We start from the raw sequence: 15347 nt of genomic DNA, 5'->3' as shown, positions 1-15347 counted from the left end.
TTAACCCCTTAAGGACCAAACTTCTGGAATAAAATGGAATCATGACGTGTCACACACGTCATGTGTCCTTAAGGGGTTAAAAAAAAAAAAATAGTTATTGTTCATAACTCATTCTTGTGTTTAAAAAGCTGTTTTTTTTAAACTGTTCTCCGTTGAAATAAGTAAAATGTAGGATAATATCTGATACATGCTTCCTGCTTGTGCACATTTACATATCAAGCTGAGAATTCTGATAAAACTGTCCCAAACTGGATTTCATGGAATTATTGTGCTCATGGTAAACTTTTCACCAAGCCCAGTATAAAGTAGGTACCATAGCAACTACAGCTCAAAGTGGTATTTATGACATCATGAGTGCCCTGGTGCCTCCCTATTGTACGGTTCGACTTCTGGGTTCCTCCAGGCACAGCTCCCCATCTTCACACTATCTATTGTGTATGGACAGTGTGACTTATGATATATAGGTGACACTCAACAGTTAAACTTTAATTTCATATATTTAGATATTCCCCCTTTTGCTCATAGTTCTACTGTTACCCAGTGTCTAGGCTTTTCTGCCTTTAACTTGAAGGGACACTATAGTCACCAAAACAACTTTAGTTTATTAAAGCAGTTTTGGTGTATTTATCATTTTCCTGCAGTGTCACTGCTCAATTCTCTGCCATTTAGGAGTTAAATCACTTTATGTACCCTAGTCACACCTCTCTGCATGTGACTTGCACAGCCTTCCAAAACATTTCCTGTAAAGCGTCAGTTAATGTTTATACTTCCCTCTTTGCAAATTCTATTTAATTTAAAATGTATTATCCCCTTAACTGTTGATAGCTTGCTAGACCCCACAGAAGCTGCTCCTGTGTATGATTTAATGTTCACTTTAGAGAGCAGGCAATAAGACATTTTAAAGTAAGTTACATCTAATTGAAAGTAAAACCTTTTTTTTTTTTTTTTTTTCCATGCATGGTGTGCAAATCACAGCCAGGGCAGGTGTGGCTAGGGCTGCATGGACAGAGACAAATGGGATTCAATTACTAAATTGCAGAGAATTGAGCAGTGAGACTGCAGGATCATGATCTATACATTAAAACTGCTTCATTAAGCTAAGGTTGTTTTGGTGACTATAGTGTCCCTTTAACCCCTTAAGGACACATGACGTGTGACATGTCATGATTCCCTTTTATTCCAGAAGTTTGGTCCTTAAGGGGTTAAAGCAAATGCAAGCCATGAGCATGTTTAAATCATGTTCGGTTTGGAATTGAGGGAAATAAGGGTGTGCTTTAATTTAATACTTGTCTTTTATCGTTGGAAAAAAAGCCCTGCACGTTCTCTCTCGTGCTAGATTAGATCTCAGCACCCAGAACATGAAATAAACCATTAAGACCACTCCAAACACCGTAACCACTACAACCTGCTTATATGATATCCTCCCATGCAGGCCGAGCGCCTGCAAAGGGAAGACAGTGTTCCCGTGCCTCCACCTGCTAATTGTGTAGGATTTTATTTATTTTTAATAAATATTGAAATTCCCTGCCCTCCATTTTATCCTTCCCACGCCAACTCAGATTGCGCATATGTGCTCTAAACTGTAAAAACGGTCCAATCACAGGCTTCTCTGATGTCAGAAGGGGTTGTGGAAGTGAGCGACGGGAGCTTCGCTCGCCTTTTGATTCCAGACAAGTAAAGTTTTTTTTTTATTTATTTTTGCATCTTTCACTACATGCCACTTTAAGCCCAGCATTGGGCAAGTTCTCAAGCAGTGATGGGCAGTATGGCTGTATAGTGTGACATCTCCAGATTTGCTTTCACCACACCAAGGTAAGTGTCATAACATATGCAAATGGTTTGATGGTTTACTGGTGGATGATACCCAGAGATTCTTTGCGCCATAACCACTACAGCACGCTATCGTTGGTTTTACCAACTGTATGTGCTAAAACACAAAGCTACATTTATATAAAAAATGTTTTTTAAATCATATTGTTTGTTAAATTGCATATTACACTTTGTATTATTGGTTAAATGAATCTGTGCTATATTTAAACTTGCATTGCTATAGCATTTACAAAGATATTTACAAACATATCTTGAAGTAACGCTAGCACACTTGTCTACATGACGAATGCTCGTTTTCTGCTATGAAATCCCGTGTTCATGAGAACAAATATCACAATCATATGAGAAGCACTTGATCACATTATCTTAAATATTCCATTAACATATCTCCATTGTCTGTAACAAGTGTGTGTCAGTGATGATAAACTTGCAGCTCGGTGCTATTTCCAGCACTTTGAGGGTGTACAAATAATTCATACTATAGGTCTGTGTCCGTTGCATCCATATAAAATGTTAAATTGCTATCTAAATCGATTGTGGGCTGAGGTTCTCAGGATTAGCCAACAATTGGTTTGGATGTTGTTATATTTCTATGTAAGCGTTGTTGTGATAGGTTTAACAAGTTACCAAGCCTATTTTTCTGGCTTGCATCCCAGCTTTAGAGAGTACAGATCAGTCCTTATACATTTGATTTATTCCTGTTATCCTATTGATTGCCCGGCACATACTGTATTCTAAATGTTCATTCTATATTTGTAAAAGTGAAAAACACCTATTTGATGTTGTGCAAGTATGCCTCGTGTTTATTTTCAGAAATCTACTTCAATAAATTAAGGTTTCTTCTGACACATTCCACATATATGTGATGTTGATCTGGTACGTGACTGCCATTATTCTGTAAGAGGAACGTGTTAATGAAATGTAGTCATTCTACAATTAGCTGGATTTAGCTGGATAATTGGCAAAGGAATTTAACATTGACCAAATACTATACTAAAAATCTAACTCTGCTACATTTCCACCATGGCTATCCCTGATCATTTCCTGGTAAATGTTTTATTGTATTTTTTTAGTTGTCAGATCTGGCAGAATGGAATCTGATTTACAGTAGACTTTGTAGACCTTTTTGTTTTAGAGATTGCAACCGTGTATCTGACTAGGGAAGATGCTATTTTATATACTGTAGTTATAGCTCGGGTTGCAACACTTTATGCAGTTGTGTGGTATATGAAAAGTGCTGCTGCTTAGTATGTAGTAGTTGTATGCTGCAATAAGAAAAATCTCAGTTTGAAATAAAAGGGTTGCTCCCTAACCTTCAGGGTTCAGTTTGATACCTCCATTATACAGCTGTGAATGATGCACATGAACGATTCTTGTGAATTTTAGCTTTTTTTTTTCGGTCTACCATAGAAGTCTCAACTACAACTGTGTAGGGGTTAAGTGCTGCACTGTAATAGAAAGTTAGAGGCCCTGTTTTACCAGTATCCAAAATGAAGATAAAATCTTTGTGAAATACTCACCCTGACTGTTTTGGAATTTTACTGAAATTCCAACCCACTCCAAAGCTATACTGATTACTTTGTCTCAGTATTTTTTCCCTTTTGTCAAGCTTGTCATTCCCCCATCGTACCCCAGCAGCGATTTGGAGGTGTTTGAAAATGATGCACAGAGCTGCTTTAAAGGAAGATGTCACTATCGAAGCTCTAAAGCCTAGAATTTTACTGTAAATGCGGACACTTCTTTTTGTATCAATATATAGATTAATATATTTATTTTTTAAATTATTGTCATTTAGCACCACACAGGTCCGCAGTGCTTTTGATTTTCTTTGCTTATTTGTTTGTTGCAACATGTCCAGGTTCCCTCAAAAAAAATGACCGGGATATAAGCATTAAACTCAACCACATGAATTAAGTTTTTAACCCTTTTTTACTTTCTTCTACTTTAGGAAATCATTGCTGTTTTTAAACCAAAAAATGAGGAACCTTACGGACAGCTTAACCCGAAATGGACAAAGTGGCTCCAGAAGCTGTGCTGCCCGTGCTGTTTTGGAAGGGACTGTCTAGTTTTAAACCAGGGATATCTATCAGAAGCCGGGGCCAGTCTGGTGGACCAAAAACTAGAGCTTAACATTGTTCCAAGAACTAAGGTAAACTCGTACAATTTGTTATTTTTATATACTAAAAAATTGTGGTGAGTTAATGTTGCATATTTTGGAAAATAATTTTGACTGTTTTGGCCTCAATCATGGATTTCCAATTAGCCTTATCTGTATTTACTGTATATATAATGGATAGTATACACTTAATGCTAAATATTTGTGAAATAAAACTATCTCTAGGGCAGTGAAAATTCAGTCTTGGCTAGAAAAAATTCACCCCTTGTAAATGTAGCCTAAACCCTCCAGGCTTACAGTTACAGGTAATCTTTAGACATGGCTAGTAGCATACTGCTTGACATTTTAGGAGTCCTTTTGAAGGTATAGATCTAATTGTGCACAGTTAAAAAAATGTTTTAGACGTTATTTGTTCACTCCTGGAAACAATTAAGGAATGTGACCTGTTCATTCAAGTGGTCTACCCATGCAAGTTTTATTAAAACACTCTGCATTGAATTGCTCAAGGCAGTTGGAAAGTACAGTATCACATGACTTGCTGAACTCATGGGCACTTACTAATGTAAACTCGAGGCAGGTTGATGAACAGTCATATGACCCAGACTTCAAGCACTGCTGTATGCTACTGAGAAGATACATTTATGAGCCTCAAGGAGAGCCATCAGATCTTGGCATTTATATGTTTAACAAATGTGTTTGCAAGGTCTAGGAGATACCAATAATGAATGTAATGAAATCCATATTGCTTTATTTTGGAATTGAGTGTCTCTTAGTTCCCTGTCAATGTTATAAACTGTGCTGTTTCTCTCCCAAAGCCCTGTCTGCACAGACTGAACTGGATTGTGTGGCCAGTTGCTAAATCCTTCAGATGCATTTAATGATGCATGAAATGATACCGTGTGCATTAAAGGTTAATGAAACTCATAGGCAAAACGCAAACGTTGAATGTGGGTATTTTTCTTCTTTGAGATGAACTTGTTTACATGTTAATGTTTGGTATCCTTCATTGGCACCTGTTTCATGTGGTCTTTCCATATCCATACCACAGATAACTGACCAGATGATTACCAGACATACACTAGTTCTTCATCCTTTTGGGAAATGCATAAAAAATGTTGTATATTTAATCAATATACTGCAGATCAGATGCTTAAATGCTTACTCCAGCCACTATGACCACTTTGGTGATTTGAATGGTCATGTTGGTAGGAGTGAGTATGTATTTGCAGTGATTCATCTTGAAAATTGCACATCCTGCGATATTGTTAATTGTGTGCTGGGGAATAGTTGCACCCCAAGCACATGTGACATATAACTTTGTCCAGGCAGCCAATGTCAGTTCTGTGTGTTTAAAAATAAATAAATTAAAAAAAAAGGTCAGATGTAAAAATGAAGATTCGTTCTCCCTCCCACCCATTTACCCACCCACTCTGCATTCCCTCCTATCTACATTGAAACAACATAGTTTAAAAAACAAAAAACAAACAAACAAACAAAAACACCTTTCTCATTCCTACTACACCTCCCTCATCGGCCCATGCGCTCTGAGCCAGAGATATGGTTCAATCACAGGCTCCTCTGTGAGATGTATGTAACCGCGCATGCTGTCATAAATGAATAAAATATATGCATTTTACACTATAATAGGAAACTATATGGGAAGTTATTAATTAAGTGTTCTTGCAAAGCAAGACCACTTAATGTTATCTCACATATATATTATTATTATTATTAAGTGTTCTTGCATAGCAAGACCACTTAATGTTATCTCACATATATATTATTATTATTATTCTTATTATAGCCAAATTTGCCACCCTAACTCCTCCCACAGTTTTTACACTACATAGACAAAAATTTACCAAAACGTGCAGATTGTTCCCGATCGCGTTGCTATTACTTTGTGGAACGTTTCGCTGAATGGTTCTCGGAATATCGTCGTTCTTGTGGCGAAATTTGTCCCATAGGAATGAATGGCAAAGCTAGAGTGGGAGCTGGCAAAAGCTGAAAAATCAGGACATGATTTCTAAACTGCCACTACTCCCTCATTTTCAAGCCCACCTACACAAATCTTATATCAAAACGTTCAGCTATCCCTGCTGCCACTAAAAATGTCCACGGCTAAGCCATAGTCCTGATTGTTTTCGCAATATGACCATTTGTTTGCAACTCACGCAGTCCATTGACATTCATTGAAACGCCACTCTGCAAAGCTCACATTTGAAGGGCAATTTCTAAACTGCGACTGTGCCTTCCTTGTTAATATCTCAGAGACATACTATACATCAAAATGTAGGTCTGGGTCTTGTAATTCTCACAATATAAAGCTCTTCACTGTAGGATTTATAGTTTTTAAAATACGACCGTTTGAAGATGGCAACCGCCAAAATACTCTGACCTGTGCAAGGCTGCAGCAGCAAGTGATGTCATAAACAAAGCCTTTTACACCTGCTAATTTTTTATAACTGTATGTTTTAATGTAACTGTGAAGCACTTTGGGCAACAACATTGCAATTAAATGTGCTATATAAATAAATACTAACAGTTACTCCGCCCACTCTAGTTGTAGACTACTGATGGAGGCAAGAACACTTCACACAATTTCCCCAGAAATTGTAGCTTTTCTAGTTCTTATTATTCTTATTATAGCCAAATTTGCCACCCTAACTCCTCCCACAGTTTTTACACTACATAGACAAAAATATACCAAAATGTGCATATTGTTCCCGATCGGATTGCTATTACTTTGTGGAACGTTTCGCCGAATGGTTCTCGGAATATCGTCGTTCTTGTGGCGAAATTTGTCCCATAGGAATGAATGGCAAAGCTAGAGTGGGAGCTGGCAAAAGCTGAAAAATCAGGACATGATTTCTAAACTGCCAACACTCCCTCATTTTCAGGCCCACCTACACAAATATTATATCAAAACGTTCAGCTATCCCTGCTGCCACTAAAAATATCCACGGCTAAGCCATAGTCCTGATAGTTTTTACAATATGACCATTTGTTTGCAACTCGCGCCACCCATTGACATTCATTGAAACTCCACTCTGCAAAGCTCACATTTGAAGGGTAATTTCTAAACTGCGACTGTGCCTTCATTGTTAATATTCCAGAGACATACTATACATCAAAATGTAGGTCTGGGTCTTGTGATTCTCACAATATAAAGCTCTTCGCTGTAGGATTTATAGTTTTTAAAATATGACCGTTTGAAGATAGCAACAGCCAAAATACTCTGACCTGTGCAAGGCTGCAGCAGCAAGTGATGTCATAGACAGGGCCATTTGTACACCTGCTAATGTTTTTATAAATGTATGGTTTAATGTAACTGTGCAACAACATTGCAATTAAATGTGCTATTTAAATGATAACAGTTACTCCGCCCACTCCAGTTGTAGACTACTGGTGGAGGCAAGAACACTTCACACAATTTCCCCAGAAATTGTACCTTTTCTAGTTTAGTAAATCAATTACCACTGTCTTCGTAGCTGTCCTCCAACTATTGTTAGAAATGTCCAGATAATTCTACTTGAGTGACAAGCTCACAGACTAGTCCGGATAGGGATCTGCTGGGCACAATGATAAATCAAGTAATACATTCTATTCGTGCTGAGTAGCATTGTCCATTAACTGATACATGCTTATTTAGCAACTGAGGATTTTGCTCTGTAGAGAGCTAATCAGTAACTGTATAATGTCTGTCAAATTGGTTAATACTCCAATTAAAACATTACCTTGACACATTTTGAATAATAGATAATTTTTGTGTTTTGAACTGTAATGCAAGTGTAGGTTCTTGAATAGTGTGTATGCATAATTCGGTATTGCGAAGTCATAAGAATTGTGTATATTCCATAATAAACACACAAGTATAGAACTAGGTTCGCTCTGCTATCTTGCATACTGATATTATTAAGGTAGGTCTGAAAAGGAATTAAGGAATTGAATGAGTTTATTCCCAGGTTTCTAAGATTACCTGTGTTGGTGTGTTTGCAGGTTGTATATCTTTCCAGTGAAACGTTTAATTACAGTGCCATCGACAGGGTGAAATCAAGAGGGAAGAGATTGGCACTGGAAAAGGTACCAAAAGTTGGTCAAAGGTTTAACAGGATTGGATTGCCTCCCAAGGTATGAGAGTCTTTAAAGTAATACTGCGTGAATACAAATTCAGAGCTGTTTAAGTAATTACAATTAAGTGTGAATTCAATTGTTTTCCTGAACATTTTATATGCATATGCACTGAAATTCTTGAGAGAAATGTAATTAAGGATCTATGATTTATTATTCAATTTTGAAGATTAAACCTTTCATACATCTGTAATCTTGGCATAAAGCTGCACACTACAGATCTCCAGAGAGGAATATATTTACACATCCACTAGATGCACTCAAAATGCAAATCAGATAAGTGTATAGCTTAATCCTATCTACATAATGAATGTAAGTGTTTCATCAGGAGAAGTGGTATACTTTTGGTACATTAGGTGTGTGTGGGCTTATGTAGAACATTTCTCCCACCACAAATGTGTACTATGAATCAGCTGTGTCAAAACATGAATATAATGATATGATATGGATCTAATTTGTTGATAGCGGTTTTTACATTTTGTCACACTGTATAAAAATATTTTCGATAATGCTCTATTCTGTCTGCCGTCGTGTATAAGGTGTTGTATGCACTGAATTCTACTGAAGGGTTTCAAAAAAGAAAATGATACAAAATTCAGACTTCTCAATGGACTGCATTTGGAAGTCTGATTGGACAGCCACAGAAAGTATGGGCGGGGTTAGAAGGGAGAAACTTGCAAAGGCTGCAGACAAGAGACCTGCAGCTTTTGGAAGCCGTTTTTAGATCTACCCCAATGACAAACAAATGCATAATTCAATGAATGCATGGTTACCTTGAGGGTATATCTGTTAAACCGTTATTTCTATTTTGGGTAGTGGAGTGTCCTTTTTGATATTACAATGTCAACATAAAAAAACCCATAAACTCTGCATATTTACTGTTCCCTTTTTTTTGTTTTCTTTTCTTTTCAAATTGTAGGTTGGCTCCTTTCAGTTGTTTGTTAAAGGTTACAAGGATGCAGATTATTGGCTACGAAGGTTTGAAGCAGAGCCTCTTCCTGAAAACACTAATCGACAACTTCAGTTACAATTTGAAAGGCTGGTTGTTTTAGACTACATCATCCGAAACACTGGCACGTATTCACAACTGTAACAATTAATACAGAATTATTTTAAGCTTTTACTAGTCAGAAGTTGTTTACCCAGGCAATTTAAATTTGTATCAAAATCTGCATCTTCTGCTAGCCTGCCTTTTTTTTTTTTTTTTTTTATAAATATATTTTGATATTTATTGATATGATACAATCTAATTTTTGAGATTTTAATATTTGGGAAAGAAAATAAGTTTTTGCAAAAATATTATAGAATTTGGAAAGCTTATCCAGAAATATTAAATGAAAGCAATTGTTGGATACGTGTGTGTATCCGTGCATCTCACTGACCAGAGCAAGAAGCAAAATTTACTGTAAATAGTCATTTTTGTATTTAACTACGGATTACATTTTATGACTTGTTTGTACTTGTGATATGCACATTTGTAAATAAGTAGCACAGTTAATAAAAATAAAATAATTTGATCTGTGGATACCCTTTTCACAATCTACAACAAATATAAATACTTAATCTTAATAGAAGTCTTCTTCATACATGTTTTGAAAAGTGGAATCCACAGTACACACACTCCTTCACGTGCACATTTGCAATTTTTCACTAAAATGAGATTTGCTGGGAATTCAAATTGTAGGCCAAAGTAGCCAAACTGGAAAAATTCTCCACGTCAATTTTGTTACCAATCTGGCAACTTTGGTCTAAATTGTGAAGTACACTTTGAATTCCCTGCAGTTTTCATTTTAGTGAATAACCCTTTGTGATTTTTTTTTTTTTATTTTTTATTTTTTTTTTACCATTATTACAGGGGACCATATAAAGTCATTGTATTAAAATAAAGTGATACATATTATGGTTTCAATCCATTATATAGCAGAGAATATGAAGACAAAAACAGTGATTCTTTTAACAGTTTACCCAACAAAAAGCTTTCATTTTATACTTGACTACTAGGTATGGATTTGTCCCTATGAGGATATATGTGCGAAGTGCAGTTTTTGGCCCTGCTGGCTGTTAAATATACACATTGTCCATACGAATAGGTGTAGTCTCTTTAACCTATATGCAGTTGATTTCTTGTTGCAGTAACGTGATTATTTATTTTTATTTTTTCATTTTTTTCCTATCCCCAGACAGAGGTAATGACAATTGGCTTATAAAGTATGACTGTCCAATGGACACTGGAAATGCACGAGTGAGTATAGATATACACATGCTTTGGTAGATATATTTTGATTGAGATATATAAATATTTGTACTGCAGTATTGTTTTTAAATTATAGGAGTACCTTGAAACTAGGACAGTTTGGTCACTAGATCTCTCTTCTTATCACACTACATGGCGACCGGACTGAGATCGCTTAAGCAAAAAAAATCAGCCTCTATTTTAAATGTAGGCATTGTCAGCAAGGGGTGAGACTGTCCAAAGATTGTGTGTGTGTGTGTGTGTGTTAGTTATAGACTCTGGGTTCCCTTGCAAAGTTGTACAAAAAAATTAAATAGGAAATACATATATGTGAGGACTTTTTTTTTTTTTTTTTTTTAATCTAGCCTGATTTAGGAGTCAGACCAAACTTGTTGAACAGATATCGGGTGCCATAATTATACCAATTATTAATCAGTACTACATGCAACTAACAAAGTACTGTATACATTGCATATAGCACTCGAATGACACTCAAAAGAAAAGGAAACAGGATAGCCTAAATACATACTGTATGTTGTACACTGATCAGACACTACATTAAAACCACCTGCCTGATAGCTCCGGCACCAGCGAGCGCAAAACTCACTAATCCTGTTCTACTGAGGAATGGCAGCAGTGCATAGTGCCCGGAAATCGGTGCAGGAACCTGTACGGAACATGCCGGTACCTGTCTCGCATCAAAACGCGAAACGAGCGCTTGAACCGGCCATGAGGCCTAAACAGGAGCGGAGCCTAAAGCCTGGGGGAGGCGGCCGATCGCCCGGCAAGGGAGCCGCTTCTAAGCATGAACCACACGCTGCCCTGCTACCCCCCTCTGGACCGGCGGGGGATATCCCGGTCCATGCTGGGGGTGCCCACCCCCGCAAAGCTACGCAAACAAGCAACAAAGACGGCGGTGAAACGAAACTGCCAGGGCCCAGGCAAGATGGCGCCACTGGCACGGCCAGCGACGCATCGCACCCGTCTGAAGCCACCCAAGCATACCTTAAAGTTCTTCGAACAATTCTGCGCGAGCCTCTGGACGAAGCTCAGTGCCAACGGTCATGCCTTCCGGCGAGCGAGGAGACTGGCGGCGGCATGGATTCGCCCAGCAACCCGGCGACACCTGTGTGGATCCCCGCCAGGCACCGCTGGGGCGGCCTTCCGACGGCATCGACAAACACGAGGGAGGGAAAAGGCAACATGTCCCGCGGGCGACAGCGTTCACTCCCGCTCACACCGGGGCGAGACCAGCCAGCATACCTAAGCTGTCTACCGCACGGAGACTTCCAACCTCCACGCTAACCTCACCAGCCCCCGAACCCCAGCCTGCGACAACAAGACTCACCAGAATGGTGAACATCACCCAGGGACCTCGGGAAGGGCCCGGCGAGAGGAACGACCAAAAGCCTTAACCACTGGTGCGCTGGCACCCGAGTTCAGGATGCGACCAAACAAGGAGCTCCCACAGCACCTCGGAGAATACTTACCAAAGAGTCCATACTGCCCAGCAAGCAGATGACCAAAGCAGCTCCCAGTCATGGACACAGCAAGTATCCACTACTGAGGCCTGACACAGGCATAGGTTGACAATCTCCCTACAGGCGAGCCATAGCCCCCATTTGGCTTGCATTATTTACTTTTATTTTTACTACAAGTTTTTTTTTTTAGTCACACTGGCGATATTACGTAACCTGTCCCACGTATTGCCACCTGGTGGACTCATGCCTCATGTATCTGAGGATGTAGTGACACATCTTGTTTATTTTTATCACCAGCTTAAAATCTCTGCTCCATGATTCATAACTCTTAATGTTTATTATACCTCGTCTGTTATTACTACAACCTTACCTACTGTTGGTAACCATATTGTTATTACTTAAACACAGTTATGTTTAGTTCACATGTTCCCACCTAGGATGACTAGACAGAATGTACCCTGCAACATGTTAGCTTACACATTACACCTGTAATGATAAGACCGTTAACCTACACAGATCTCAAGTAGCCCACTGTGACAAAGGTAGTTGTAACATATGCCTAGCCTGTAAAAGTCTCATTAACATATCACTTCTTTTGTAGCTACATGCCTGTGAACTTACCTGCACAACACAGAAGCCTACTCTCACTAGTACCACTAAAGCCACATACTCACATAGGTAATGCTGCCACACTAGCAAAGCACACACCATGGCGACCACAATGCAGCATATCCCGCGAAATCATATATAATCGCCCAAGCAAGCACCCGCATATCTGTAAACACCGCACTCTAACATTGTGCGAGATCACTCTTAACATGCACACATTTACCATGAATGTCTTATAGCTTGTTATCTTCACACACAAAAAAAAAAAAACTGCGCTGTTTAACCTGTCACGATCTGTAATGTATATGAAACTGCTTGCAGCAGCTGTCGTGGCACTGCGAGCTTGCTGTCATCTCATGCGCAAATAAAATAACAAAAAAAACCCCACCTGCCTAATATAGTGTAGGCCCCTTCCTGCTGCCAAAACAGCTCTGATGCATCGAGGCATGGACTGCACAAGACCTCTAAACATGTCCTGTGGTACCTGCCACCAAGACTTTAGCAGCAGATCCTTTAAGTCTTGCAAGTTGTGAGATGGTGCCTTAATGTATCAGATTTTTTGGTTCCAGCACATCCCACAGATGTGCTATCGGACTGAGATCTGGGGAATTTGGAGGCCATGGCAACACCTTGAACTCTTTGCGATGTTCCACAAGCCATTTCTGAACATTTTGTGCAGTAGTTTTAATGTTGTGGCTGATTAGTGTGTATGGCACGTATAAAACATAGCAGCAACCACCTAACACCTGTAATGTGCAGCACACCCACTCATTATACCTACTACCAGATCATCCTAAATCAATGTACACATACTGCATATTCTGTGCAAGTCTCTATGCTCTAGATAAATACATTTTAAGTGCTGTTGCATTAGCTGCTTGGTGGAAGGAAATGCTTGGGACTCAGCCAGCAGCAGTACCAACGCAATGTGAAACGCAGTAGCTATCTGCTCTAACCAGCAGCAGTATTTGGACATCTACACTGTGATGCAGAGATAAGAACCATTCTTTGGGGAGACAATGTATTATATATAAAGGGTTTGAGCCCAGTAATGCACCTTAAATTTTCTGTTTTGTTGTATTGACTGGTAATTGTTCATCTAAATTAACCTATGAGTCTTGACATGATTTTAAGTTTGTTTTTGATCTGCTTACTTTCCTCAGGACTCCGACTGGGTCTTGGTAAGGGAGCCTGTCATCAAGATCGCTGCTATAGACAATGGTCTTGCTTTCCCACTAAAGCACCCAGACTCATGGAGAGCATGTGAGTTTCTACTGTAATCTGAATAATTCTATCTTTTCAGTTGTGGCTTTTATTGTATATCCACAGAGAGTTTGGCATCATGTAGCCTTGGAATGGTAATGCGTTTTACCCATAAATTAACACTTTAGGAAACTTTAAGACACTCGCCCCTTTCAATGCCAGAAAAGTGTTTCACCTAAAGGGACATTTTAGGCAGTGTTGTGGTTTTGGTGCATATTTGCTGTCCCTCTTTTCAGGCAATGTAAAACATTACCATGTCAGAGAAACAACAATGTTTAAGTTTTTCCTCATACCACCCGTCTAGTGGTTCCCCAGTTGACGGCCGCAAGAGTTTCTTCCTAAAGAAGACCTTTGAAAATCAAAGGTAATTTAAATTTGGAAATATTGTGCTCATGCTACTCATAGAGAATTACTGGATTCAATGCTGCTCTTTTAGAAGCATCGGATGGGTACAGTACAGCCATTGCTGCTTGTCCTCCCTATGTCCCCAGTGCTATAGATTTTCACATTGCTGTTCAATATTTATGATGACTAAAAGAAAATCTACTGATACATTAGTTTGGCTAGTATATTGACACTCACACGTCATTAATCTGTGAATGGACTTGCAAATGTTTGGTAAAAATTGCCAATCTAGAAAAAGATGCTCAGTTATGTGTTTTTTCTGTGTATATATTTGCAAGTCTCTGCAACTCCCAGCTCTGTAAATAGCTCCAATAGTTTAATTAAAAGAAGCCCATTCTGTAACCCATGCCATTACCAAGCTCACAGTTCTATTGTGAATGGATAAAAAGATGTGGTTGTTGTAAAGTGGTGATTGTTGGGATGGAGAAGACCGGGCCTAGCATACATTTTTTTTATTTTTTTTTGCTCTTGTTTACCTACTTGTGTCAGCACACTTTCTGATACTATGTTTTGTCCTCAGATCCGTTTTACTGGGCATGGTTACCACAAGCCAAAGTTCCTTTCTCACAAGAAATTAAAGATCTCATCCTCCCAAAAATCTCAGATCCCAATTTTGTTAAAGATTTAGAGGAAGATCTCTATGAACTTTTTAAGGTAAGCTATCTAAAATGGTTACTCCAAGCACCACAACCACTTCAGTACTTTGATGTGGTCATGTTGTTTGGAGTCTCAATGTACTGCATTGCACTATGAAACGCACATACTGAGATGCAGAACTTGGCTGACATTGGTTCTGTATATAGATGGCACCCTCATCAGCACACACGGAATGCTTGTGATGGGCGACCAATAGAGCGCAAAAGGTTTTTATTAGTAATGCTGCAGTGTTCGTTTATTGTTCATTGCCCACTGCGTCCAGTGGATAAACACAAGAACACTTGAGTTTGCACTCAAAATTGAAATTAATTGTAACAAAAAATGAATTTGTAAAAACCCAATAAACTCTGCTACAGTGACAGCATGGATATGAATGACAGCCAGTAGTAGGCGTAGAACAGGCTTCCCCAACTCCGGCCCTCCAGATGTTGCTGAACTACAACTCCCATGATTCTATGAATGAAATAGGCTGAGTATTATGGGAATTGTAGTTCAGCAACATCTGGAGGACCAGAGTTTGGGGAAGCCTGGTGTAGAAAATGCACAATGTAAATAGTGCTGTCTCCTATAAACTGCACTATTTTCATTTGCAAGGCTGCAGGGGAACATCTGTGCCCGAAAC

The 15347-nt window shown here is 38.8% G+C and overlaps 1 protein-coding gene across 1 annotated transcript in view; it reads left to right on the top strand.

Moving 5' to 3' along the window:
• Nucleotides 1-15347, top strand: part of PI4K2A (phosphatidylinositol 4-kinase type 2 alpha) — a 29268-nt gene that overhangs the window by 8269 nt on the left and 5652 nt on the right. Inside the window, exons 2-7 of the mRNA XM_063435008.1 lie at nt 3779-3979; nt 7946-8077; nt 8997-9154; nt 10262-10319; nt 13564-13663; nt 14589-14722. Coding sequence (XP_063291078.1) covers nt 3779-3979; nt 7946-8077; nt 8997-9154; nt 10262-10319; nt 13564-13663; nt 14589-14722 — 783 coding nt within the window. The remainder of the gene's footprint in view (nt 1-3778; nt 3980-7945; nt 8078-8996; nt 9155-10261; nt 10320-13563; nt 13664-14588; nt 14723-15347) is intronic.

This window comes from Pelobates fuscus, chromosome 10 (genome assembly GCF_036172605.1).
Source record: "Pelobates fuscus isolate aPelFus1 chromosome 10, aPelFus1.pri, whole genome shotgun sequence".
NCBI classification, from domain to species: Eukaryota; Metazoa; Chordata; class Amphibia; order Anura; family Pelobatidae; genus Pelobates; species Pelobates fuscus.
This window is presented reverse-complemented; position numbering and strand designations above follow the sequence as displayed.